General features: G+C 53.0%; 1 protein-coding gene across 2 annotated transcripts; it reads right to left on the bottom strand.

Moving 5' to 3' along the window:
• Nucleotides 1–1,532: 1,532 nt before the first annotated feature.
• On the bottom strand, nucleotides 1,533–25,168 carry RGMA (repulsive guidance molecule BMP co-receptor a). Of its 2 annotated transcripts, none has more exons than XM_057418349.1 (4): nucleotides 24,960–25,168; nucleotides 17,742–17,857; nucleotides 4,871–5,382; nucleotides 1,533–2,710 (listed from the first exon to the last, which is right to left on the bottom strand). In XM_057418349.1, exons 1-4 carry the CDS (start codon nucleotides 24,971–24,973, stop codon nucleotides 2,009–2,011), a joined length of 1,344 nt encoding a protein of 447 aa, XP_057274332.1. In that variant the 5' UTR covers nucleotides 24,974–25,168; the 3' UTR covers nucleotides 1,533–2,008. The 2 variants fall into 2 exon arrangements, with proteins under 2 accessions (XP_057274332.1, XP_057274422.1); XM_057418439.1 differs by lacking the exon at nucleotides 24,960–25,168 and adding an exon at nucleotides 18,122–18,210.
• Nucleotides 25,169–26,823: the final 1,655 nt, after the last annotated feature.

The raw sequence follows: 26,823 nt of genomic DNA, 5'->3' as shown, positions 1-26,823 counted from the left end.
TTTGCAGGGAAGTACTGACTTGTTGGCATGCTGTGGCTTGGGCAGCTAAGACTGCTTTCAGGAGGCATTTGTACATCTGCTGTTATCTATGGGGTAACACAGCAAGAAACCAATGTTTCCTCTTACCCAATGACAAATCTTGCATTTTAAATCTCTAGGGAAGGCAAAAACTTGGTTCTTTCTTGAACAAAAGAAACAAAAAGTCCAAATGAGCCTGGTTGAGCAGTTAGTGCATTGGGAAACTAAACTGTCCTGTGCCACGGTCCAGTGGTTGCTGCTCTCAGCGCCTCCAAACTGTGATATCCTTATTTCAAAGTCTCCCTAAACAGAACACCTGGGGCACCAGCAAACAAAGCAAGGAGCAAAGTAGTAAACACATCTTTTTTGTTTCTTTCCTTAAACACTTAAAAACCAATTACATCTCTTCATCTGTACAGTCACACGAGATCAATGCCAGGGCTCTATATATTAAAGAGACAATATAAATTACATCCATTGACACAATTTTGCATTTCTCTGCTGCTTTACAAATGGAGCTCTAGAGCTGTTAGGACACAATGAATAGTCACGTTGAGTATTTACACCAGGCTGCCTCTTGGCAGGAGTTCAGACTGCCAAACATAGCCTGTTCCCACCTCTTTTGGTGCTAGCTTGTCTCATCATGCCTAGAGACCTCCCTTGAGAGCAGGAGGTGCCCCCAAGAGTGTTCTGGGGCTTGTTTCTGTGAGCTTCCCCCCTGAGGAAAGGAAGGGAAACCCATCAGGAGGTCTCCAAGGCACAGACCAAAGGTGGTCTCGCTGTTTGTTCAGTGAGCGACAGGTGAACCACAGAGGAACATGAAGAGGAAATGGGCAGCACTATGTGGTAAGAGAAGGGGATTATCAATGGTTTCAAGGCAGGGAACAGACATTTGGAGGCAGTTTGGGGGGGGGGGGGGTGGGGGTCCTCTGCTGCATCCCATCTGCTGGCTGGATTTCTAAGATTGCCCCATTTCCAATTCAAGCCCTGAAGGGCTTAAGGTGCAACTGGTCTGCAATGGGGTTGCAAGTCATGGCCCCAGGATGAGAAGCGGAGCAGAGACCTAGCAGCAAACAAACAGAGCGTGATGCTCCTGCTCCATCCCAGGGCCTGGCCAAGCTACAGGCAGGAGAATGGGTCCCCCACTGAGCAGCCAAGCTTTAGGGGAGCAAACGGTGCGAGGAACTTATCCAATGCTGGGCAGAAGTTGCAGAAACCACTTGAATACTGGCCAGGTTTCTCCCATTGCCATCAAGAGTCCTCGGTGGATCCGGGCAGAGACAAGGGAGCCAGGAGTAAAACTACTGAGTGAATCAGCCAAGTGAACTGGCTAAAATGGGAGATGCCCTTTTAACCACAGCAAACGCAAGCCAAGGCTTGAGGAACATGTCCTTCTTCCACCCAGAAGATGCCTGGCACTGGTGGCCAGGCAAGTGTGGGACCACCATTCACCACTATTTCAGCCCCATGCACCACTGTCTGCAGCAACGGGGCTACAGGCAGAGATTGACATGCCCGAAAAGGAGAGCATGGCCCCAACAAACAGAAACACCAGCCCTGTTGTGACAGCCAGGCTTGGCCCCATCTGGCTCCTCTGCACCCTCCTTGCAGGCTCTGCTCTTTGAAGAGAAAGCCATGCTCATGCACACCAATGTCAGAGTCACCATGTGCATTTTTGGGACCTGGGGAAGTGCTACAAGGAGGTGGGGGCTCCTTGGAACCCACACTACTGGGAGGAAGACAAGAGGAGGTGCACATGAGGAACATCCAGACATGGCAGAGTCCAGCAAAAGCTCCTGACTGTTCCCACTGGCAGCACATTCCTCCCAGGCAAGAGCTGGGAAGGTGGAAGACCTGGTACCAGAGAGAGGTTTGAGAGCAACCCACTCAGGTCTGACATCCAACCTCCTATTGTCCAGCACTGCCATCTCATCCCAGCTTCCCTCCTGCTACCCCTTCCCCACTCTCCATGGTGAGAAGGAGCAAACCTCTATAACAAGCACAACCAGCACTGACACAAACACAGCAGTGCTACCCAGAGGGCAGAGGACATCCCCGAGGGAGCCATGTTGCCGGGGGCCAAGTCCCGTGTCCTTTCGTAGAGGTGCAGCTTGTCTTTGTTGGAGTGAAGCATCTTCACATCCTCAAAGGCATAGTAAGCAGCCAGCATGAAGTTGACGTCCCCTGTGGTGAGGAGGTCAAAGACGCAAGACTGGAAGTAGAGGTCCTCCACGGGCAGCTTTTCCCTGCACTTGGCTGTGGCTGTTTCATATGTGAAGGCCTCAGGGGGGGCCTGCAGGCTGGGCCCCTTCCTGCGAGCACGGCCCTCTGTGGCCTGAGCTGAGCGGATGGTCTGGAAGTCAATCTGTTGGTTGAGCGGACACCCGCGGAGGCACAGGTAGAGGCCCTGACTGTCCCGGTCCTCCACAGCATTGACCACCTCCTCTGGCATGCGCACAGCGAAGGTGAGGTACCGGCCCACCTGCCTCACCACAATGGTGGTGCCAATGTACTTTGCCTGGATCTCTATGTGTTGGCCTGACACCTTCTCGGTGATCTTCAGGCTGTTGGCTCCGTGCTTATCTCCACCGTTCTTGGAGCCATCGGCAAAGGCAGCGGGCAGCTCGTCCATCTCTGCCTGGTACACTTTCTGGTCCACACACTCCTGGAAGCTCTTGAAGATGATGGTGAGCTGTGAGGGGGGGAAAGAAAGGAACAGGGTTACAACCAGCGATGACCTCCTGAGAGCATACAGCCACCACCAGAAGCAGCAGCAGCATGGGAGGTGGAGAAGCTGTCTGCTCAGCCCAGCCAGGAGCATGGCCTTCAGCTCATGGGTAGGTACTTCATCCTAAGTTGTCCCAACTTTCAGGTACCCAGACGTGGTCATCCTGCTTCAGCACAGGCATGAGGTCACCATGTATGGAATCAGGAGCCAGAGGCTGGACTGAATGTACCACCTGGATCTGCGCTGTTATCTCCAGCCCCAACCCAGGAGCTCTCATGTGCAGTATCACTACTCACAGCCTGTGGCGACATGCCCCTGCATGCAGTGCTGCCTTGCCTCTAGGCCTCACAGATGGTAGAGGGGATGAGCCCTGACTCTTTTAGAGGTAGGTGGTGGAGCTTCTCCTCTGACTACCATGGCATTTACATCCCAAGGGCTGGACCCCTTCCTTTCCCTGGCCACCTGCAAAACAATGGTGTTGTCCTCTGGGCCCCAGAACACACTGTGATACACCTCAGCCACGCAAACACACACGTGTTCAGTGTGTTGGAATGGGCAGATCCTTCTGGGGGTGATATGGACACAGACTGAGCCCAATGGGCCTCCCCACCCTGGCTGGGCTCAAAACCAGGTCCCTTGCTGGAGGAAGGACTACCCAGCTCTTGTTCCTCCTTTGCTGACCCTGCTTTGGGGGGAAGGCTTGATGAGGAGAAAGAAGAGTAGAGCTTGCTTGGGAGGAAAAGCAACTCACTCTTCTTCCCAGGCAAACCATGCTTCCTCTTTTACCTCTTGCAGACTTTCTCTTCCTCTTTCACCTCTCTCCATGAGGGAAGCAATAGGGGGCTCTCCTTTCATGTGCCCCATGAAGGGGCAGACTGAGGCCTGTGCAGAGCAGGTCAGGGCTGGAGGAGAGACAGCTCCCGCAGTAACCTCCTCAGGTTTCAGCCCTGCCTCTGGCAGCAGGAAGAAAGGTAGACCAGAGAACATCATGTAACAACATAGAAAGTCCTATGGACCGAGAAGCTTCCATCCTTTCCAACAACACATGTTCCTCTAGCAGTGACCCAGCAACGCTTTCACAGCTCATGCTGCAGATCTCATGACTAATCCCTCCTCACCACAAGCCCGTGAGGCAGATAACGGGTGAAAAGGCTCAATTAAGATGGTGATCCTGGGATCCAGCCTAGGAATTGCACATTCCTCGGCTGAAGGGCCATTTTCCTCAAGCCAAACTTCCTTGCAAGCTTCAATAGGTTTTGATGTCTTTTGGTAGGTAAGGAGTTTTGAGAGCATCATTAAGTATCTTTAAGGAGGTTTGTAAGGGACAACTCAAAACCAGCTTAGGCTAAAAAGGTAACATCCAAAGCTGAGAAGCAGCCCCTGTCCTTCATGTACTCTTTGTACATGCAGGGAGAAACAGAACTCCCAGACATGGTGGGACAGGACATCTTCCAAAAGCAAGAGGATGCCTCCTGCTGAGACTCATTTTTTGGCACAAAAAGTGGTCTTTTAGCTTTAGAGCTTGTGCACCATGGAGCAATGTGACAGTTCATCAGCTCCAGGCCTCTCCTGAAGCTGAGGCTGTGCCACACACCTTCTGCTGTATCACAGCAGCACGTTTTCACCTGTGCTTTCTCACTGTTTGCCTTGTAACTTCAGGATGTTTATTTAGGCTGTCAAAGCACCTCCAGAACAGACTGTGCCCCACAAAATACCTGGACTTGGCTGCACACCACAGAGACAATTAACGAGCCTGGGCAGAGGGAAGGCTGTGTGAGGAACTTGGCTCCCTCCAGGCTTCTCCCTGCAAGCTGACATCTCCATGGAGGATAGTCATAGGTTTGCTTGGACATTAGGTGGCCAGGACAGCCCTTCGAGCTGCAGTATCTCAGCCTGCTAACCATGATGGGGTTGGATGTGCTCAGAAGAAACCAGAGGCCATTAAAAGCAGGATGGGCACCTGATATTTAGGGCCAAATGCTCAAATTCAGAGGAAATCCCACCCGGTCTCACCCTTCCCAAGAAGAAGTGCAAATGGTGGAGAAAAGAGATGGTGGCAAGAAAAGCTGTTGAGAAGCACAGCCCATGCCCATCTCTGCTCATGGGGACATGCCCGAGGCTCACCTTGCTGGTAGCGGTGGCCGCAGAGCCAGGCAGCACCGGCGTGTTGGTGACCTGGACATTCAGGTAGTTATTGTCTATGAGCGGCCAAGCCCCTTGCACCTTGCAGGTTTGGAAAGTGTCTGTGAAAGTCCTAAGGTGGGGGTCCCCAAAGAGCCCACAGTGGGTATAGTTGGGGGCAGCTGAGTGTCTGTGAAAGCTCTTCTCATAGTGGCAGATCTCAGGGCTGTCGGAGCGCTCCTGGCTATCCCCGGGGGGCAATGTTCGGAGCCGGGGCTGTGAGGTGGGTCCATCCTTGGAGCAGTTGTGCTGCACCATGAGATCCTCTATGCCATGCACGGCAGAGTGGTAGGCCAGGTCCCCCCTGCAGGTGCGGGCGGTGCGGCGGGTGCAGTGCGCGTAGGCTCGCAGCGCCGTGCAGAACTCCGGTGCCTCCTCCGTGCCCACGTGGTGGGAGCCTGACGTGGCTGCCCAGAACTCAGAGTTGCACTTGAGGATCTTGCATGGGGATGTCACTGGAAGGACAACACAAGGAGGTCAATGCTTTGCACGCCTCATGTGGGACATCCCGCTCTACCCCCGGCAACACACGGGTGTCCCCCTCCCACAGCCCAAACTCATGACATCGGCTCTACCGCGTGATGGGGCCTCACTCACCAGATGTGACCCTCTCACATGACCCAAGTCTCATGCATCAAAACCAAAGAAACCAACAGGATCTGCCCCAGTTTAAGCCAAGAAGGGAAAGAGCATCCAGCCATTGGATTAACGCTCCTGAGGGAAAACCAGAGTGTGGAAGAATGGAACATATTCATCAGCAGTGATAAGGATGATCGTTAATGTGGGGAGAGATGCAGTGGGGTTTCAATGCCTTTTTAGGGTTTGACATTCAAAGCTCTGTGCTGCATGAATCACTGTGAGCTGTGTCTGGACTGAACAATACCAATACAAAAATCTGGCTGCCTTCCTTTTCCTCTTTGAAAGGTAGGACCAGATGATCCTTGAGCTCCCTTCTAACCTGGGATCCTATGATTCATGGGCACGATGAAAGGCAGCCCCAGCATGACCGCTTTGCCCCAGCCACATGTCAACATGGAGAGGTCAGAGCAGGATTTATGCTGTGACCAGCCCTGCAGCAGAGCCAGCAGCCACTCCTCATGGCTGCAGCAGTGCTGGGAGCAGCGCTTGCAAGAGTCCCTCTGCCCCTGGAAAGAAGCAGGAGCCAAAACAACCTCTTTCATGATTGCTGTGTGGCTCTGCCCAGCCCTGGAAGCCTGTTCCCCACCACGGCCCGCTGAGAGAGAACAAGAGGTGGAGGAGAAAAACCGGCACGGCAGGGTGCGGGGCTGCCAGCCGAGCCCCAGCCTTGTGTTGCCCACACGGAGGGAAAGGAGATTCAGATCCTGTTTTTTCCCCCTCCATGTCTGCTCCCTGGGGCAGTGTGGCTTCCCTGGAGCAGACTGGAAAGCAGCTGTGCGCAAAGCACATGGTCATCGCTGAAGGCCGCATAGTGCCAATTCGTAGTCTTGCTGGGTGAAGCCAGGCTCACACCATTTAAAATCCACAGTGTATTCCTTCCTCTTCCACTCCCTTGGAGGGCTTGGAGATGGGATGGGCTCAGGCACAAAAGGCGGCAGGAGCAGAAGAAAAGCCCCACCATTTCCAGATGCTTTCGTGTTGCCTCTCACAGGCGTACCCTTATGCTCCCGTCTCGGGGTTAGTTTAGAAGGAGGCTGGCAAGGCATCTGTGCCAAATCCATTTCAGATTTGTTTAAAAAGAAAGTTACAAAACCCAGTATTGTTTCAGGGAAAACAGTGTGGTTTAGTTTTAAACATCACAGTGCTGGAAACCTAAACATAGTCGGTGCTGGAAAATCAAAAAGGGAGACCAACGCTATAAAACACTAAGCAGTCAGGCTGTAAGAAACAAGCCTGTCTCCTCTCTCTTTCCAAGAAGAGTGAAGTGCAAATAGGAAATGGTGACAGGTTCCTCAGTTTTAAAACTCATGTTTAATAAACTCAGATGCTAGCAACAGCACTGAGAACCCAGGAGCTGTTTTGTCTTGGCAGCATCCCATTTAAACCTGCAAGAAGCACTGCAGAAAGCTTTTAACTCCTCATTGACCGGAGATAACTTGGTAACAAGCTTTTGACCTGGAACATGGGCTTGCCTTTCTGCTAAGCCTTCTGCATGTATGGCTCCAATGTAAAAATAACAAGTATTTCATATTCCTTTCTTTTCCACTCCAAGAGTGTGTTTTTCAATCAAAATCATTTGGCTTACCATCGTAGCCAGCCAGCTTGCAATGGAGTGTATTGCTTGGTGTTCTACATGACCCAGGACCCTCCCGGTGGAAGGCGGGCATTAAAAAAGCATGCAGGAGTGTGACCAGCGACACCACTGTCGGTTATCCCAAACAGTTGTGGCATCAGGCAATTAAAATCACTGCTCTCCTAGTAGTTATGCTAATGTGCAGCTTGAGGATGCCTTGAGGTTGCATGTGGCCGAACAACGCTCTGTCACTGCAGATAGACTTGCCAGCACAGCCTGGGGAGGAGCTGGAGGACACATCCCTGGACATGCAGGACCCACTTGCCCCATTCACCTGATAGTTCAATCAGGCACCGGGATGTGCTGTGCAAAGCATCACCTCCAGCAAGCAGAGCTCGGGCTGCAGCTCCCTCCGGCTGCTACAGCCCATCAGCTGCTGCAGAGGGGATTTGTTTCAGTAGGAATTAAGCCAAATTACTCTTTAAAGACATGCTCCATTCGCTTGGATCAGGACCATGAGCTGCAGCAGCCTATGGACACAACAGGATGCTGCAAATCAGCCCCCCAGGCTGTTAGTCACATCCCCGTGCTGAGCATCCCTTGCTGCTGTGCTGCTCCATGGTGACAGTGACTTTGGAGTTAAAAACACCCCAACAAAAGCAAGGGCAAGGAAGCCCATCTCCTTCCTCCCTGGGCCTGAAGGGGGAGCGTTCTTCTCTCAGATGTTATCGCTCCAGTTTTGGCACCCGTCCCCTTCTCGCTGTTTCACTCAGGGCCCCATATAAGGCTAGATCTCCATAGCCAGGTGCCGCAGCACAGAGGCATGTGCGAGAGGGGCAGCGCCTGGCCTCCCCCATGGACATCTTTCCAACCACACCGGTGGTCACCCTTGGCAAACCCGTGGCACTGCTGGGGAGGGACCACTGCCTGCACAGACTACAGAGGACAGCAAACACGACCCTCTCCCCCTGCCACCAAGCATGCCTTGTCTTGTCCCCTCTGGCAGCAGCGCTGGCAGAGTGGTGCAGTCTCATCTGTACCCACGCCAAGAAACGATGTTTATTCAATTCCACATAATCTATTTTCCATCGACTCACAATGGATCTGTTTTTCAGCCACAGATGACTTAGCACGGAAACAAATCCCTCTCAAGCAGGAACCCAGCAAGACTCGCCTGGGATGTGTGAGACACCCCTGGGTCCATGTGATGTTCACTGTTGCTCATCCTAATGGGGCCTTCATCCTGGGGATGGGTGATTTCAACCATCCCAGTCACCTCCCGAACTCTACATCATCTTCTCCTTGAGGACCTGTCACCACTCAAACCAAGGACAAAATTTCCTTTGCTATCTTGAAACCAACAGTTTCAGACAGTTTAAAGCCAAAAGAAATTGCTGAATCACCTGGACTAAGACAGCCCCCACTGTTCGAGGCCCGGTGCCCTGTGTTTGTTCACGTATACTTCCCATGAGGGCTCCTGCGGTTTGAAAAGCCACCCCTTTCCTTGGTCGGTTGTTTCAGAAGTTTATCACCTTTACAAAACAAGAACTTGGTTCTAAGTGGATTTTATCTGACTTCATTGTAAGGACATAAAAAGAAGCAGTGATTTTCTCCTAAGCAGTAAAAGGTCCGTTAGTAACCAGCATGTTTCCCACAAAGATATTTACACGCTGCAATCAAGTCACTTGTCAATCCTCTAGATAAGCTAAATGGTTTGCACTTTTAAGTTCCCACTGGGAGGTGTTTGCCCAGCCCCACATCAGGCCTCCCTCCAGCAGGCTGGCATCCTGCAGAACCCACCACCCAATGGAACAGGCAATGCCAGTGCAGGACTCCCGCTCTCCTGAGGTCACCCCTGTCACTGGGGCATTGCACTGCAGCGGGCACTGGGATGTGCTGTTGGCCTGGGACCTTCTCCAGAGCTCCTGGTTTGCAAAGCACTGATCCTGCATCCAGCGAGCATTCCGTGGTCACCAAACACACACCAGGGGCCTGGAGGATCGCACAACCCACGTCCCTCTGCTCTGTAAGTAAGTGTTCAGCCATATGCAAGCATCTGACTTGATCAGCTTTTTAGTGACGAGTGCTGCTATTTCCCTTCAGCACGTGTCAGTTTACCTGGATCTCATTTACCCAAATCAAGCTCTTTCAGAAAACCAGCACAAAATTGGCAATTCCTCCATTCTCCTGCAAATTCTCCAGCATTACTGGGAATTCATTTCATAAGCAAAGCCAATTGTTCTGAGACTCTTGGGCACGTGTTACCCAGACCTGTTAATATGCAAGTGTGCACTGCTAAGAGATGTTGTTTAATATCCTTTTGGTTACTAACGGGTGGAAAGTAATTTCATCACTCACATATGATGCAAATACATCATCTTGCCTCTTTCCAAATGTATGGACTGAAGTGTGGATGTGCAAGCCTCACACATGCAGTAAAAGGCTTTTTCGAAGAATGCAGTTAAATGTAATTACCTTTGGCCTCGGATCTGAGCACCTAGACTCAGGCTCCTAAACACATATTTATTTAAGTAATCTAAATAAACCTATTTATGCTGACACCTCCATAGGAAAGGCACAATTCTCAGATGTCCTAAATACCTGCCATATCTACCAGCTTCAAGGAGATGCAGGCTGCTCAGCCCCCAGGCAGACAGCACCAAAATGATCCTGAAGTTAAAAGAATTGCACTGCTCCTCAAAAACCTGGCTAACAGGATCCCTTCCAGCAAGGTCTCTCCAGCCTAAAGCAAAACCAGAGCAGATGAAGGACATCAGGCCTTTGCAGTCCAGCCCCTCACGCTGTCCCTGACCCAGCAGGGAAGTCCACAAAAGCCACCCCACGTGTGGCCATGCTGGACCCGTATTTTGATGCCTGCATGGGCTTTGAGACCAGATATAGAGAAGAAGCAGGGTGGTGAGACACTGGCAGAGGTTGCTCAGAGAGGTGGAAGATGCCACATCCCTGGAAATATTCAAGCTCAGGCTGGATGGGGCTTTGAGCAGCCTGGTCTATTTGAAGACATCCCTGCAGGGGGGGTTGGACAGATGACCTTTAAATGTCCCTCCCAACTGCAACTATTCTGTGATTCTATTTTATGACATGCATCAACCGGTGCCTCATCACATCAGGGAGAGAAATGAGTCCCTTGGTGCCATCCACAGCACTGATGGATGGGGTATCATGGGCAGGGGCACCTCTCCTGCAGCCCCACTGCACACCGTGGGGTGAGGAAGTCCCAAGGGCCACCTGACCCAAGCCTGGTGAAAGAGTTTGTGCTTGATGGCAGCGACCTCCTTTGAACTGTTAATCAAGCACAATCTTGCAGAATAATAGCCTGGTTATTATTGCCTTGTTTGCATAACAAAGAGGTCCAATAAAACTGATTTGACTGTGCTCAGAGGGGGTGTGAAAGATCAGCCCTGAGAAAAGAGCTGCAGGAATGCAGCAAACTGCTCCAAAGCCTCAACCCAGGAAGAAAGACAACGCAATTTGCCATCAAGAAAAGCCCAACAGACCAATAAATTACCCATGTGCAAAGGGATTAGATCAGATTTCAGTTGCACTGAAGTGGGGGGAGGACCAGGAGGAGGGAACTGAAAGAGAAAAATAAACCTGCCTCTCTTAAAGAGCTGGAGCTCATATTTTGCAAGGGCGTGCACAGGGAGGTTGGCTGGAGGGGCCACCTTCCACGCTGGGGTCTGGGGTTTGTGCTCTCTTCCACTAGCAAAAGCAGCAGATGCATTAAATCCAGGCAAAGGATGCACTGATAGAGTCACTCTGGATGGATCTGATGGATCTCAATCCATGCAGCTTCTTTTAACCCAGTCCCTGTCTTGCTCAAGAATATGCTTTCTCCAGTTCCTTTAAGTCAGAAGAAGGACACAGAAGGAGATTTCTTATTTCAACCTATGTCAATCACTAAAGCATATGGAGAACCTGCCACAACCAACTCCTTTTTGTCCTTAGCGCAGAGTTCATGGCCCCCCATCTCTCCTCTCCAGGCATCGTGGAGACACGGGGCAAGCACAGACAAGAAAACAGTGGAGTCAGTGTCTTCATCGGCTACGGCAGGAACAGTTGGATGCTGCCGAAGGAGCCCTTGATCATTCCTGTCACTTAGTCAGCTCTTTCAGCTCAGCGTCAGCTTACTGCTGCCCCGGCATGCTTAACAGGGGCAAATGCATCTTCCCCCAGTGTCCCCGGCTCCTCCAGGCTCACCTCAATGTCCACATACAGGGAGAAGAGTGAACAGACACTACTGGAGAGGGCATCAATCATGGAGCTTGTAGCTGGCACAATGAGTGGCAGGCGAAGCTGCTCTAAGAATTACCAAGTCCAGGATGGGCTGAAAGGAGGAACCAGTGCTGACAGCCAAATATGCAGCGAAGTTGATGACTGCTCTAAAACTTCATCCTGGGATTCAGGCTTCAACACTGCCTTTGCTACAACCGTTGAGCTTTCATTTGCTCAGAGGAAGCAGTGCTGGTGGATGGTTCAGAGGATGCAGGTTTTGCTCCAGCCCAAAGTGTTGAATGGAGGATAAGGTGGAAAGCGATCTCCTCTATTCTCTATCTGCAGAAGGGCACTAACAAAGCTGGTTCCCCATTGTGGAGGGAAGCAGTGCCAGAGCTGCACATCCGACTACCCCAATCAGGGAGCTTTCGCCAACAGTTCTCAAGAGCTTGTAGATCTTGAGGAGAGTGTTCCGTATCACATAGGAGAATGGGAAGGGTTTCACCCAAGATAAGCCCAGTGGGAAGAGAGGTGGATTCACTCTCCCACCCCCTCCACAAAGCATCACCCTCAGCTTCCTCTCTCAGCCAACACCACCCGTGTCCCCATCCCTCTGAAGCAGCAGTACCTGGACAAGGCTGCCTCAACCAGCCACTGCCATGGCCAAGTGTTCCTGGTTTCCAGCACTCATCACCCTCCCCACGCTGGAGCTGTTTTTCCCAGGGTGCCTTTGAAGGCTCCGCTGCCACCCACCAGTGCCTGGGGCCCCCCAGGCGCAGCAGCGGGTCCCTCACCCTCCTCCCCCCTCGCCCGGCTGGCAGGGAAACTCTTTCTGCTCACAGGTGTGGATTCCCTCTAGGAATAATCATCCCCGCCGTGCTCTTGTGAAATTCCAACCCTTCAAACACAGAGGTAAATGAGACACGGAACGAGGAGATGGAGAAAAGCCCGGAGCACATAAATCTGGATGAGGCAAATTTATACAATTAAAATGCCTGCCAAAAAATTGCGGCATCTCCATCAGAGGCGTTGGCTTGGGCGCAGGGTGTGGGGTGGCAGCTGCCCGGCCGGCAGGCAGAGCTCCACCAGCCCACCAAAAACCCACACAGGCACTCGACCGCAGCTGGAGCCACACTCAGGGGTGCAGGGGATCTGGTGGATCCTCTCCTTCACGCTGGGCCCCCAGCTGGCACCAGGCTTGCTCCCCCATCACTCGTGCCCCATGGAATCAAGTAGGTTAGAAGAGACCTTTAATATCGCCAAGTCCAACCGTTACCCCAGGGCTGCCAAGGCCACCACTAAACCATGTCACTGAGGGTCTTGTCTACACGGTTTGTGAACACTTCCAGGGATGATGACTCCACTACTGCCCTGGCCAGCCTGTTCCAATGCCTGACCACCCTTTCTTGACCTATCACTTGCTACCTGAGAGAAGAGACCAGCCACCTCCTGGCTCCATCCTCCTTTCAAGTAGTGGCAGAGAGTGATAAGGTCCCCCTAAGCCTTCTCTTCTCTACACTGAACACTCCCAGGTCCCTCAGCTGCTTCTCATCACACTTGTGCTACAGACCCTTCACCAGTTTCTCTGGACCCACTCCAGCAATACAATCTCTCCCTTGTAGTGAGGGACCCAGAACTGAACACCGGATTCAAGATGCAGCCTCACTAGTGCCGAGTACAGGGGGACGATCACTGACCTGGCCCTACTAGCCACACTATGTCTGATACAGACCAAGATGCCATTGGCCTTCTTGGCTGCCTGGGCACAAGCTGGCTTATATTCAGCAGCCATCCTTCCATCGGGCAGCTTTCCAGGAAGCCACAATATTTAAAATGTATCCGATTATTGCCTCCACCATGGACTCAGGTTTTAAGAGAAAAAGTAACTTTCTTACTGGAACCCACTGCCTAGTCCTGCTGCTCCCCACCTTCCCATCCCCAGCACAGTCATGATCTCACATTACTGATGCTCTCCACATCGCTGTCAGCTGGCAAAACCCGAAGCCAGGAACCATCCCTAAGACGTCCTGCCACATGTCCTTGTCATCTCAGAAAAGGATGGCTGGAGTGTGTCACACAGCAAGAGAAGAAGTAGCTTATCCAAAAACCTGAATGCCACAGAGCGTTACTAGGGCTTTGGGGACCAAAGTCTACAGCTGTACAGGAAGGAGAGGAAACCGAGGGAGGAGAGAACACTTTGAGCTGAAGCTAAGCTTGCTCTCTGCCTGGCCCATAAAAACCCTGTATATGCAGGGATAGCTCTGCTTGCTGGGAATTAAATGGCCAGATTCTCCTGGATAGCTCATGCAACAGAAATCTCCTGGTGCTCCCCACCGAAGACCTGCTGCTCTCCCATCTGCAAGAACACCAGCCTCCGGCTGCCCCACACACCATGATCGGGCTGTTAGACAGAGCAGCTCAGTCTGTGCCTACGAGGGCTGCGTGTGTGTAGGAGCCAGCTTGTTCTCCGCAGTAAGAGCCCAATGACTTCATCAAGGGGATGGCATCTGGTTTTGCAGTTGGCCATAATTCAATTCTCCCCCTTGCTGCAGGAATTTCAGCTGGTGAAGCAGTGATTTACTCAGCCAGGCTGCACTTGAGTGCAAAGCAATCTTGAGGCTACAATCGGACACCCTGTTATTTTGAGAGCTTGCAGGCAAGGGAATAAATATCCTCTTCTTTTCATCCCAGTGGTTGCCAAGTGCAACGTACAAAGCTTTTTAAAGGCATTTAGGGGCTCTCCTCTTACAAGCATGCTCCTCGTGCCATGTACAGCCAGGCAGGGCCCTGCCTGTACAGCTCGCTTCTGATCTGCAGCATCAAGACAGGATTTACCAGGACAGCGAGAAAAGGCCAGGACACCCCTCATCTGCCCCACTACAGCTGCATCTCTGAGCATCCCTCATCCTCCCCAAAACCCTTCCCTGTCACCCCGGCACACTGTCTCGCAGCAGCCCCGAGTTCATCCTGGCCCACTTCAAACCACCCAGGATGCTGATTCTCTTTCAGTTCTGGGTTCCCACATTTGCTATTCCAAGCTGGTGTCTGCTCCAATGGGAAAAGCAAATCAAACCAAATCAAACCAATCCAGATGGACCAACCGCCCTCATCTTTGACCTTCTTTGCTGTCCCACTAATGCTCATCCTTTGGGAGCAATAAGTATCAGCTGTGGGGTTCCCTGAAGGACTGATGGGCTGAGGAGGGCCTCACCTGGGTCATGCATTGCCCTGCCAGAGCCTTATGGGATGTGCCCATCAGGGAGCTGGAAGAAAGACTGGAAAACTCCTTGTTACTGGTGCCTGATCCAGTGGCACATCCCAGCTGGATCATGCCCTGGCTGGATGCGCTGGATCCGGGCTCTCTGGGGACAGCAGGTTGGTGCAGAGGCCGAGTAGAGCCCCAGGTTAGGAAGTTTTTATGGCTGCCCAGCCCTGTGAGCACTTTCATGTGCACATCCGACTCAGTACAGCTGGCTGGGCCACAAAGAAGGAAACCTCAACTACTGCTATGATAAACTTAAAGCCCTCATCATATCCCCCCATTCCCAATAACCAAGAGCTGGGAATTTCAGGATTTTCTGTTTAAAGAAAAGCAACATATCCACCCCATCTGCATTAAAAACAAGGCGCCTCCTTCCAGCCCCACAACGAGTCTGGCTGGCAATCGCAGAGAACTCCCTGTTCCAAGTACGAGACCGGCTCCGAGCGAGCAACAAAACAGGGAAGCCAAAATATTTCCAGGTTTACGTTTGAATCCCTCCCTTCTCCTTCTCCTCTGCCCTGACAACATCCCGCACAGGCGTGTTCCTCCCCTGCCGCCACCTTCCCGTTCACAGCGGTGGGGAGGTGTTTGAACAGCCCCTCAGCCCCCTGCTCAGTTTTGGCTTAAGGCTGCCATCACATCCCTCCCCGTCGCCAAGAAAAGCCACTTATCAACTGATCCCATGCACCTTCAGTAGGGATGGATCCCTCTCTAGAATCAACCTGGATGGACCTAGGGCACAAAATCCCCATTGGGGAGGGGAAGGAGTGTATTGCAGCTGAAAGTTGAAGACAAACGGGGAAAGCCAAAGCAAACTGGAGCTGGCAGAGCAAAGCCTGACATCTGGGGCAAAACTAGGCCAGATTTTGAAAGTACAAAAGGACTTGCAAGAAAACTCATCCCAGCCTGTACTGTGACACAGAGGTGGGGGTCATCCAAGCACCCTGGGATATCAGGGTCCCAGATGGGAGGGCAGAGTGCCCATGAGCATCCCACAATGGGACCTGGCACAAGGAACAAGCAGGAACTGTCAGCAGTGGCCTGCTCTGCCCAAGCCTCCTTCCCCAGCAGCCCCATGCTCAGTGCTCACATGGGAAGGACCCATATGGGGGGACCCACAGCAGCGACCCCAGCCCAAGGGAGCTCGATAGCAGGGGCCACCCAGAGGCAGCAAGGTGAAGCCATGAGTGTGAGAGCAACATGAGCGGGAAACCAGCCCGAGGGGAGAGTGCAGGGGGGCTTAAGCAAATAAATAAATGGGCAGTGCTCGGTGAGGCACGGATGTGACACTGAGTGCCCAACTGGAGCCTCCAGCTACCCCGTTCACACGGGACCCTCAGGAGGAGGGCAAAGCTTCCTCCGGGTTGGGAACCCCCAATTTCCCCAAAAGCACAGGGGAAAAAGGACAAAGGATTTGCCAGGGGGAAAAAATCCCCCTTTTTCCTATCTCCCCACCCCAAAACGCCTTCAACAGCAGCCCCCAACACGCTCCCAGCCCTGCGCATGGGGAGCACCGTCTCCGCCTGCGCCCCGCTCCCGCGGGCTCTGGATCACCTCGTTCTGCCAGTTCTTTGCACCTTATTTGACTGCTGACGGGAGAATCAAACAAAGCAGCAGCCACATCTCCTATCAAGTTCTTTCTTGCACCGTAAATCTCACAGCCCTAACGCTTTGCAACTCAACCGTTCCGAAAAGGGCGTTAAGCAACACAGAGGGGAGCAGCTCCAGAGCTTCTAGAAAACACACACACACGGGGTTCATCTTCCAGCTGCTGGGAAGTCCCCTGGGAGAAGCGGGGTGCGGAGGGACACCCCACTGCTAAGTGCAACGCTAGAAAGGTTCCGCTTCCCTGCGCCAGGGCGAAGGAGGGAGGAAGGGCACAGAGCAGTTCTTTATTTATTTCCTACATGTGTGTGCAAGACGCTGCACCTACGGTTATGCAAAAGAAAGGCAGGGGCGACTTCGGGATTAATACACTTAAAAAGGGGAAGATTTACTAATGCAAAAAGAGAAACACGGCGATTTCAGCTTTGGGGCTTCTCTTTTCCCCTCCTGCTTTTCTCTCCTTTTTTACCCCCCTCCTTGCAAATGAAGGGGAAAAAAAAAAAAAAGAGGTAAAGAAACTGGAGAGTTTTGGAAGGAACAAATCCGCCTCTGTGGACTTGGCTTCCCCTCCCCCAACAAAAACAAGCACTCGGGGCTTGAAGGAATTTGCAGGCAGAGATCTGCCAAAAACATTGTGAAAAACTGTGGGGGATTCATTGGAAACAGATGGCGTTTTCAGCTGTAATTCTGACATTCTCTCCTTTTCTGACACCACACAAACACACCGGGCGGAGGGAGCGGGCACCCGCACTAGGTGCGGCAGGGACTGCGCGGGCTGGGGGGGGCCGATGTGCGGGACCATTCGGTTGCCATCCCGCCTTCGGCCAGCATAACAGCTCTCCAGTGGCATAATGGTGCTGAGCCACTGAACACTTCCATCCCGCGGCTGGGAGCGCCCAGAACGGGGAGCCCGATACAAGTTCCCCCCGTTCGCAGCCGCGCTGCCGGCCCAGGTAAGCCCTGGGGCCGAACCCCCCATTCGTGCCCCCCCCCCCCCCCCCCCCCCAAGCATCCCAAAGAACCCCCTTTATCCCTTCCGCAACCTCCAGCTCTGCCCTTTCCAGGGGGGGATCGGAGCGGGGACCCCCCACTGCACTCAACGGCAGAAATGAGGCATCTGGGGGACTCACTTGGGGGTCCCCCCCCTTTGCAAAGCGGCAGGCACACCCGGGAAGGGGAGCACAAGGGAACCTGCCCGCCGCTGTCACAACAACCCTCCGCCGGGGGCTGCTTTCATTCCCACCATCTCCTTCCTTGCGCGATGAGACAAAGAAGATGAGGTCAAGGAAGAACCCGCACCGCGACTGCTTGGGAAAAACGGGGATTGGCGAGGGGGGAGGCACACACCGAACCTGAGCCCCGCTCGCTCGTTTGAAACATGTGGCAAAGCGCTGCAGAGAGGGAAGAGAAAGAGGCCCCGAGACAGGGGCCGGAGGCGGCTGTCCAAGGGCTGGAGAAACACGGGGGAAACGCTGCGAAATAAAGAGGCTGTTGCTTACCTGAAGGGAAGATGCAGAGAAAGACAAGGAGGATTTGGAAAAGTCCCAGGGCTGTGGATCCTGCCCCTCTCCCCATACCCATCCATCCAGCTCGAGCTTTAACCACTATCCTCTCCCTGGAAGAAGAGTTGGAAAACAAAAAAAGAAAAAAGAAGAGAGGAAGGAAAAAAAAAAAAAGGAGAAAAAAAAAAAGGAAAGAAATCAATCGAAAGAAAGAACTGGGGGAAAAAAAAATCAAATCAAAAGCCCCACATGGCTCCGCGGAGCGATGCAGGGACGGGCGGCCCCAGCTCCGGTGGCCTCCTCACTGAAGGATTACACAGACGTTTTCTCCTTCGCCTCCTCCTCTCTTTCCCCTCCCATCGCAAACCAGCCCACACCATCCATCATCCCGCTGCCTTCCAATGTCCGCATCCTCTCGCTGTGCCTCCTCCTCCCGCCGGAGCCTCCCGGGAAGGGGCGGAGGAACGCGGTGCTCTGGGCGGGAGCGGGGCGGGACGGGACGGGGACACACGGGAGGGGAGCCTGTGCTGCGGGCCGGGCCCAAACGCCCCGTGCCCCGTGTAGGGAGGGTTCGAGTGCGGTTGGCCCCGCGCGGGGAGGGCTTTTGGTGCTGCTCCGCGTCCCGTGTGCCGCAGCTCGAGGGGAATTTGAGAGAGGGGCTTCATCCACCGCACCACGGTGTCAGCGCCCAGCGCGCCCTCCCCGCCTCTGTGCCCTGGGGCTGACCGAAGCGTTTTGATGCCCCCAAAATGGAGAAATCTGGGGCAAAGGGGGCCACGTAGAGTGAGGGGGAAACTGAGGCAGGGAGACGGCAGGCAGCGGGATTGCAGGAGCGATGCTGCAACCCGCGGGACGCTGACCCCCGGCACAGGGAGCTCCTCCACACCACCCCAGCCCTGGGTGCGTGGTAGGTGTGAGCATTTCACAACCTTTCCAGGTCATTCACCCTCACTGGCACTGCCAACGCTGAAGTAAGCCTGGATGACTCAGAAACAGCAAGTCTCCTTATCGTTATCGTTAGATGACATTCCTCAGAGAGGGGACAACTCTTAGGGGTCCTGAACCCAGCCGCCAGCCCACTGAAGACTGATGGAAAGGACCAACATGTACCTATGCTCTCCTAGGACATCTACCGCAGCCTGCTCTGAACCACCAGCCTGTGGATAGATGTGGATGTTCACCTTTTGCTGCAGGAAGGTCTCACCAGTTGCACTGATTGTTATCCTGGAGGTCTCACTTTGTGAGCATCCCCTCAGAGACCCTTTGGGCAGCCCTCAGGCAGATGGCAGAACTGGGAGTGCCCTTCCTGCTTATGGACCACGTGAATGGAACAGCAGCTTGAAGAACACAGGGATTTGACTGCTGGGCTTCAAAATCCTGCTTGATGCCTCAGCATGAGGAGGTGAGCAGTTCAGATCACCACCCCAGGGGTCTGCTCCACCCGGAAAGGGCCAGGCTCAGAGGGAGGCACCCTCTTAACAGCCCACTTGGAACTCTTGAATATCTCCCTTGAAGGATGTTATAGCCACAGTGAACTAAGACAACTTCACTTGTGAATGCGAATGCCCACGAGAGTAATATGCTTTAACTCCCCTGGTTTAGATCATTGGCCTTCCTGTGATGGAGTTCCCCCTCTCCATCCTAACGTTTCATCTCCTTTCTCATCTTATACAAAGAATAAAAGGTTGTTTCACACAACCCTTCTCCCAGCTCTGCAAATGCTCTTTCACAGCGGGTCTTTTCTCCTGCAGCTTGGTACAGGCCTGGGATGCTCCTTGACTTTGCTTCTCATTGTCCTTGGAACCTCCCTTCTCTTCCACCTCACAAGGATGTTTTTTAAAGTGATGGTAGCTTAAAGTCTCCATTAAGAGTTTGTGATCTCCCTGCCGTGGATTGAATCTGTGATTCAGCTACAACAAATTTCCTATGGAAGGTAAGGTGAGGAAGAGGATATGGGAGAAAGTATCCAAGAAGCAGAGGTATCTGTTAATACCTATCTAGTTTTCCTTGTGGTGTTTGAGCCCCCTTGCCTCCAAATGAAGGAGGAGCCTTACTGAGCCTTTATCCAGGCTGCAACAGGAATTAAAATTCTGGAGCTTTTCCCATCTGGGACCCAGATGGGATCCAAAAAGCCTGAAGCCTTGCCTGCTTGACTGGAGATCTGTCTTGGTCCCGATGCTCCTGCAGCTGCGCTCAGATGATGTCCACTAAAATATGAAGGAGCTCTGTGTGCACAAGAGCTGCCAGAGCAGGCTGAGCTGGGCAGGAGATGAAAGCTGGCAGGCCGGATCCAGACCTGTAGCACAGGCAGTGTGGGAGGAACGCCTCCGCGAAGCACCTCTTTGTGGGGGATGTCAAACAGGGGCAAATATGTCCAAACCCTGCCAGCTGCTGCTACCACCCAAGAAGAAATGCCTGCCGATGGGATGTGTAGGCAGCTGGAGCTGGAAGAGGCCTGGAGGAAGGAGGGAGAGGGTCCAGGAGCTGGGGGGAGCCCAAGCATGAGGGGGACATTTCAGACCCCAAATCCCTTATTCTTGCTTTCACCCTGTTCTCTTGCAATGCAGCTTTTGCTCTTATTTCAGTGTGAAAACCCCCTTCTCCTGTTATCCCAGCTGATGACACATAACCTGATCTATGTATTTTTAACTCAAAAAACCCGCCATCTGAATTATGAACTTCTAAACCCAAGCTGCTAACGTGCTGCTGTGAGGCTGGTTTGTTTGACCTGAAGCACCACTTTGGTATTGCCTCTTTGTGGCAAGCTGACACTTTGCTGTGATAGACTGGAATCCAGTTTGAAGCGTTATGAGACCCTTGTTGGAGCTTCTGCCTTTGGTGGAGGGAAAACTGTGCTCTATAAAGCCGTGCTTTGATGCCCCTGGCTCCAGTTTGTAAGAATTTCTCCTTGATTTTGCTCAGTTGCATCATGCATTGCAAAGGGGATCGCTGTTCTTGGCACTGATCAAAGCAGCGGATTTCGCTGGAGAAAACAACAGATGTGTCCAAACCATAACTGCCGAGCAGGAAAAGGCCCCAAATAAGGTGTGTTTCTGAAATCCTGCTCCCCCTTCCATGTTTTTCACATAACTTTCATCTTTCTGGTGAGCTGAATCAAAGACCTGCTGCTGAACCACGGGCTGTGTGAAATTCGGATCTCTGCCGTGCTGAGTGGGGATATCTAGGCTTGGAAATGTGGAATGCCTGTGTTTTCCCTAGCTTCTTTCATTCTTGAAGCCCAGCCTGATGCTCTTTGCAACCAGCATGTGGAAAACCACCCACCGCTGAATGCAAACACCTCTGAGGCATGGCACAGTTACACTGTGTAGTGGCTCAGCTCTGTGGGCAAAGGCACCTCCGTGGTCATCTACACACTGAGCTGCTCGTGTTTGGTGGTGTTGTGGAGGGGTGATGCACAAATCACAGCCAGGGGCAGCCGGGAGCATTTTCCAAGGTGTTTTCAGGATGGGTGGGAAGATTCTCAATTCCCAGGGGAAACTCAGCCAGGATCACTCATCTGTACTTTATTTCTCTCTGCCCTGCATCACACCGTGCATGGCTGTCGGCTGCAGTGGGGCTGAATGAATGTGCCTAATCCAAACCCTAAGGTTTACAGATGATACCTCCCCTTACAGCATTCCTAATGGAATTATTCCCTACCTGTAATTATATGGCTAAAATAGTAAACATGGGTATTTTTGAGGATGGTAACTGGTAGTTAGAGGAATGGATGTCAGGGCTCCTGGTCTGCTCCTGACTCTCCCATGAACTTCCTGCGTGGCCACTCTTCACACAGCTATCTCCACACAGCTTCAGCCCTGCCTTTGCCTTCTCTGCCTCAGGACAAGGTGTTCAACAAACGCTGCTTGTGGCCCGGTTTGGATAAGCCTGGATCACCCGTGCAGGAAGCTAATCCCAAAACCTTCAGTGATGTGTTTGGGGTGAGCACCAAAAAGCAAATTGCTCCCTAAAGGAGAAAGAAAGGAAGTTTGGAGCGGAAAACCCCAAATTGTTGTCTCGGGAGGTTTGACAACTGATCCCAAAATGTTTGTGGAAGTAAAACCAAACATCTGTGCTCTGAACAGCGCCCTTACTAAAGGAAAAAACCTCCGAACAAGAAGAAGCACAAAAAGAACCCATTCGTCTTTCTGCAGTAACAGCCACACCTCCGATGTTTGCAGTACTGGAAAACACTGCAGTGCCTTTTGAAGATCTCCAAAATCATTTTACAGTCATAGAATCACAGCATGGTTTGGGTAGGAAAGGACCTTAAGATATCCAGTTCCAAACCCCTGCCATGAGCACGGACACCTTCCACTAGACCGGGTTGCTCAAGACCCTGTCCAACCTGGCCTTGAGGTCTTTTGTCTGACAGCACAAGCAGATGCTGTCCTTGAGCTGGGTACCTCAAGGTACTTAATAAACATCTAAACCACCCCCCCCCCTTCCCGGCTAACCTGTTGCCTTGCAGCACAATGCCTGACAGGGAAAGTGAACCCCAAGGTCTCACCAGGGCCCTGCGTAGAGCTGAATAGGGCAGGTGGAGATGACACGTGGAGCTGGGCTTTGAGGACCAACCTACTCCTGCCTCAGAAAGCGCAGAGCAGAGTGTTCTGGTTTGGCAAATCCGCCTCCCCACATCTCTAAATGTGAGACTTGCCAGTCTGGCTGTGTGAAGAGGCCACTGGGTTGAAGGTGGAGTGAAATACAGCTTTGTAACACCAATAAATAAACCAGTGAGAATGCTCTGCATCTTTGCATCTGCAGCCCCAGCTGAAGCTGCTGCGGATAACCCTGCTGTGGGCTCTCTTGTTGAATATCAGTTCCAAGCTCACAGCCATAAAAATCACCTCTAAATGCTCACAGCCAGCCAAGCTGGACAAGGGGAAGGGATGATGGGCTGGTGGAAGACTTCCAGTCTCACCCACAACAGAAAGCAAACCAAGCAGGGATGTTTCCAGGAGTTCATCACAACAGCTTTGTGACTGGTGGCATTCATTTGTGTCTCTCCCTTTCCCTTGCTCACAAAGCCCTGTGGGGTGAGGCCTGACTTCTCCACATGGGAGCATGGAACCATCCCTTGTTCGGCACTATTTGGAGGGCTGGCTGGAATTCACCATCTGGATATTTAGCTCTCTGCAGGGAGCTGGTCTTCCTGGCCCGGTCTCCTCTTTAGGGTAAGTATCAAGCAGTATTGTTTTAGTGTATCTTCTGCACATCTGGGTTCCCCTTTAAAAGACAACCTTGGGAGGTTCCCAAGAACAAGTTCAAATGGCCAAATGTCAGCTCAGCAGAAAAGATGGATATATCTGAACTGCCAAAAAACGAACAGCACAGAGAGTTTCATAGAACTGGGTGCTTAGCAGAGGCAGAAACTGCCTGTGTAATGGGACAGCTTTTCTCTGCTGCTTTTAAAGACACTGGTATCTTAGTAAAGTGGAGGTCCCTAATTGTCTGCCCCCCCCCCCCCCCAACTGACAGGTCAGCTAAGGACATCTCCTGGATCTCATTTGAAGATGGAAGATGGCGTGGCATGTTTGGAAGTCCAGGTCTTCAGCCCTTTGAGAAAGGGGTGTTTGAAGGATCCTATGGAAGAAGCTCTGTGAAACCCAACCACCTTTGCCAGCTCTCTTTCTGTCAGTTCCTGACAGCAGTGGCCAGAAATACAGCCCAGTGCGGGATGTCTCGGTCATGGAACACTGAACGACAGTGTCACCAGCTGGTTTAAAACTCTTCCCTGATACCTGAGAAAGAGACATTCCTTCCTAAGGGTGGGAGGGACACACATGCCAGAAAATCCCAACAAAATAACTTTAATCCAGCACCTCTACAGGTATTTTGGCAAACAAACCTGGGAGCTTTTGTGGAGCAGCATAGAAGCAGCACCAGCAGTGCTCCTGGGTGTGCCCAGTTCAGGACTGAGACTGGGGCTGGGCTGGGACTGGGATTGGGATGGGTCCAGGACTGGGATTGGGACTGGCACTGGGCTGGGACTGGCACTGGGGCTGGGTTGAGATTGTGGCTGGGATTGGGACTGGAACTGGGGCTAAACTGGACTTGGACTGGACTGGGGCTGGGCTGAGTTGTACTGGGCTGGACTGGCACTGGCACTCGGAGTAGGACTGGGACAGGGGCTGGACTGGCGGTGGAATTGATACCAGGATTAGGACTGGCGCTGGAATTGAGGCTGGTACCGGGGCTGGGGCTGGGATTGGGTCTGGGCTGGCCTGGGCTGGCCTGGGCGGGCTGCGGCCCCGCTGGGTGGTGCTGTTTGTTATCCCTGCGCCGCCTGCACAAGTATCCCGTTTATAACATAAATGCAACCCAACGCCGCCTTAAACCACATGACACAGCAGCAGCCTGCGAGCGCCCATTAAAATCTCAATTTGGGGAAATTGATTCTACCTCTGAGCAATTGCCGTGCAATTACTCCAACAGGCAGCAATCAAGAATCACATCAAAACAACACCAAACTTTCATCTCCTGCCTTGCAACCACCGCCACAACAAAAAGCACCTGTCTTGCAAACACAGCCCGGTTTCCTCACACGTATGTGATATTTAGGAAGGGCACCGTGCAGGTCCCGACAGTGGAAGTAAGCCTGGACAGGGGTTCCTCTGCTTGGTGCCTCTGAGTTGTCCTGACCAGGGGCTGTCTCCTGTCCTCCTTGCCTGGGGTTAAGGGCTATTGACAGACTCGGTTCATCCGACCTGCTCCAGATGTGGCCGTCCCTGCCCATGTCCCACATCTGTCCAGTTGCTCTCCCCACCTCAGTGCTTGCAAACAGCCCAGCGCTTTGCAACCACGGGACTTAAGGGAGGTAAATCTTTGTTGTCTCTGCTAACGAAGCGCTCCGCTGTCGATAATCGCGATCAGCCCCGTGATGAGCTATTTAACGGGAAGGGCAGAATACCGGGAAGATATTTTCAGGTCTCGCCAGTGGTCTGCAAGGAATTACTCGACTGACTTAGCCCAGCAGGGTGCATTTTCAGTGGCAAGCATCAGAAGGGAGGATAAATGAATAACCGCATGGTTACTATCAAGCCGGACAGAGGGAGCGCGCTGGGCAGGGAAAATGGGAAAGAATCGAGGTTTCCTTATAAAAGCGGCTCGGGAGGAGAAGGAGGAGGCAGCCGGCGAGAGGACCGACGGCGGAAGGGCCATGCAGGGGCCGGGGCAACGGCAACATGCGGGTGTCCCGGCTTCCCCCCTTACCTTGGCGGCCGCATCAGCCTCTCCAGCCCGCCGCGGGGGTCGGTGCGGGGAGCGGCGGCTTGGTTGGGTTTCTGTTCCGGGAGAGGTAAAGCAACCACAGATGAGCCCCAATAAAACAGTGCAGGACAGCACCGCGGAGCCCGAGGGCTGGCGTGGCGGTGGCCGGGTACGGCCGGCGGGCAGCACCCCCCCACCCCGGCCCGGCGGGGTGCAGCGCGGCCTCGCTCAGCGGGACGCGGGGAGCCGCATCGCCCTCCCGGAGCATGTGAGAGGAGCCGAGGAGATAGAGCCAGATAGGGAGGTCCCCTCCTTCATTCCCTCCCTCCTTCCTTCCCCCCCCCTCCTTCCCTCCCTCCTCACAAGCTGAGCAGCGTAGTTAGCATACGCGGAGGGAGGGCGGGCACAGCCCCGGGCAGGGAGGGAGCAGTGGGGGTCCCCAGTGAACCCCCCCTGTACCCCCTCTCTCTGTGCAGGGACACAGGGATGGGAGGAGTGGAGGGGGGTTTGCAGGGTACCCGGAGGGATGGGGATGCTCCACCTGCAGCAGGGGGTATGGAGGGGAAGGTGGGTTTGGGGGGCACTTCCTCTCCAGTGGATGGGGTGTGTATAGGAGCTGAGAGCATCTTCGTGTTGTCAGGGATTGTGGCAAGGATGGGGGTCGGGAGTAGGAAGAAGACCCTCTGCAGGGCTGTGTGCGTGCAATGGGGAAGGGATAAGACCCCAGGCTCTAGCAGCACCTTGGTGTAGCCCCCCCACCCCAACACCCAGCACTGCCTGGAGCTGGGCAGTGTAGCAGCCTCCCCCTCCAGCCTCCTCCACCGTTGGGGTGAGCCCCTGTCTCCCACCGAGGCCTGGGGGGACCGATTTTGGCATGCATGGGTACCAGGATGCTTGCTTTTCTGCTGCTGTGATGGATAAAGCTCTGGGTGCAAGGCTGTGCCAGCCAGAGTGTCAGACACACAATTAATTACTGCAGCCCGAGAGCCTCAAGCACGCTAAATGTGCTGTCACCGTAGTGCGTGGATAATAGCAGCCCTTTGCAAAGTGTTTCTTTCTCTCCTTTTTTTTTTTCCCAGTGCAAGAGACAATCGCAGCCAGCACACAGCAGCTCTCCTCTGCTTGATTAAGTCAGCAGCGAAGAAAAAAATGTGCCCATACAGCTCAGGCCTAAGGAGGTATTTAAGTGTGTGTTAGATACAAATTAGAAAATGGATGTGATTTAATCACAACAAATCTAAACAGCCCTGCTACAGAAACCCGGCCATCAAAGAGGTTTCTTAAAGGGGGGTGCTATAAGTGTATAGTCCTGACAAAGGAACAGCGTGTTTGGGGTTTGAATTGTTAAAGCAAGAGCAGAGAAAAGGCTGGGAGAGCTTGATGTATACCAGATAAGTTATCAGCTATAGAAGGAACAGCTTCCTTCCGTAATAATTATTTGCAAATCAGTTCACAGTTCTGGATACTGCTGTGTCTGGACAGTATAGCACAGACAGAGACACTTCTGTCAGGCCTGGGATGCAGCACAGACAGGAAACCAGACACAAACCCTGCCTGAGAGAAGGTAAACTGCTTGTTCAGAGGAGCCCAAGTGAATGCAGCAGACAAAGGAGGTGGTGGGGGGGGAGAAGTGATGGCAAGCCCAGGCCTTCTTCCTGCAGGTGTGCACAGTGGGTCGGGCTCCAGTCCCAGGCTGTAAAATACCATACACTGGAGCGTTACTAATCCGAGCACTTGGGGACAGTGCCACCGCTGCTCAAGGGGGACATCACCACCACGAACACACCAGCTGTGGTTGTGCTGTGGAAGCGCTTCCCTGAGAAGGCAAAGCACAAGGAATGCTAATGCACAGGGTGCTGGAAATGCC

Source organism: Pezoporus wallicus, unplaced genomic scaffold (assembly GCF_028554395.1).
Source record: "Pezoporus wallicus isolate ANWC-B61680 ecotype Strahan unplaced genomic scaffold, APGP_CSIRO_Pwel_v1 contig_3952, whole genome shotgun sequence".
Taxonomy (NCBI): Eukaryota; Metazoa; Chordata; class Aves; order Psittaciformes; family Psittacidae; genus Pezoporus; species Pezoporus wallicus.
Note: the sequence above shows the minus strand (reverse complement) of the source record. Positions and strands in the feature narration are given on the sequence as shown.

Bases quoted from the DNA above. Each gene is read 5' to 3' on its own strand.
- RGMA (XM_057418349.1), bottom strand. The intron at 5,383-17,741 runs GTAAGCAACAGC...TTGTCCTTCCAG, and splicing joins TCTCTGCATCTTCCCTTCAG to TGACATCCCCATGCAAGATC. The intron at 2,711-4,870 runs GTGAGCCTCGGG...CCCCCCTCACAG, and splicing joins CGGCCACCGCTACCAGCAAG to CTCACCATCATCTTCAAGAG.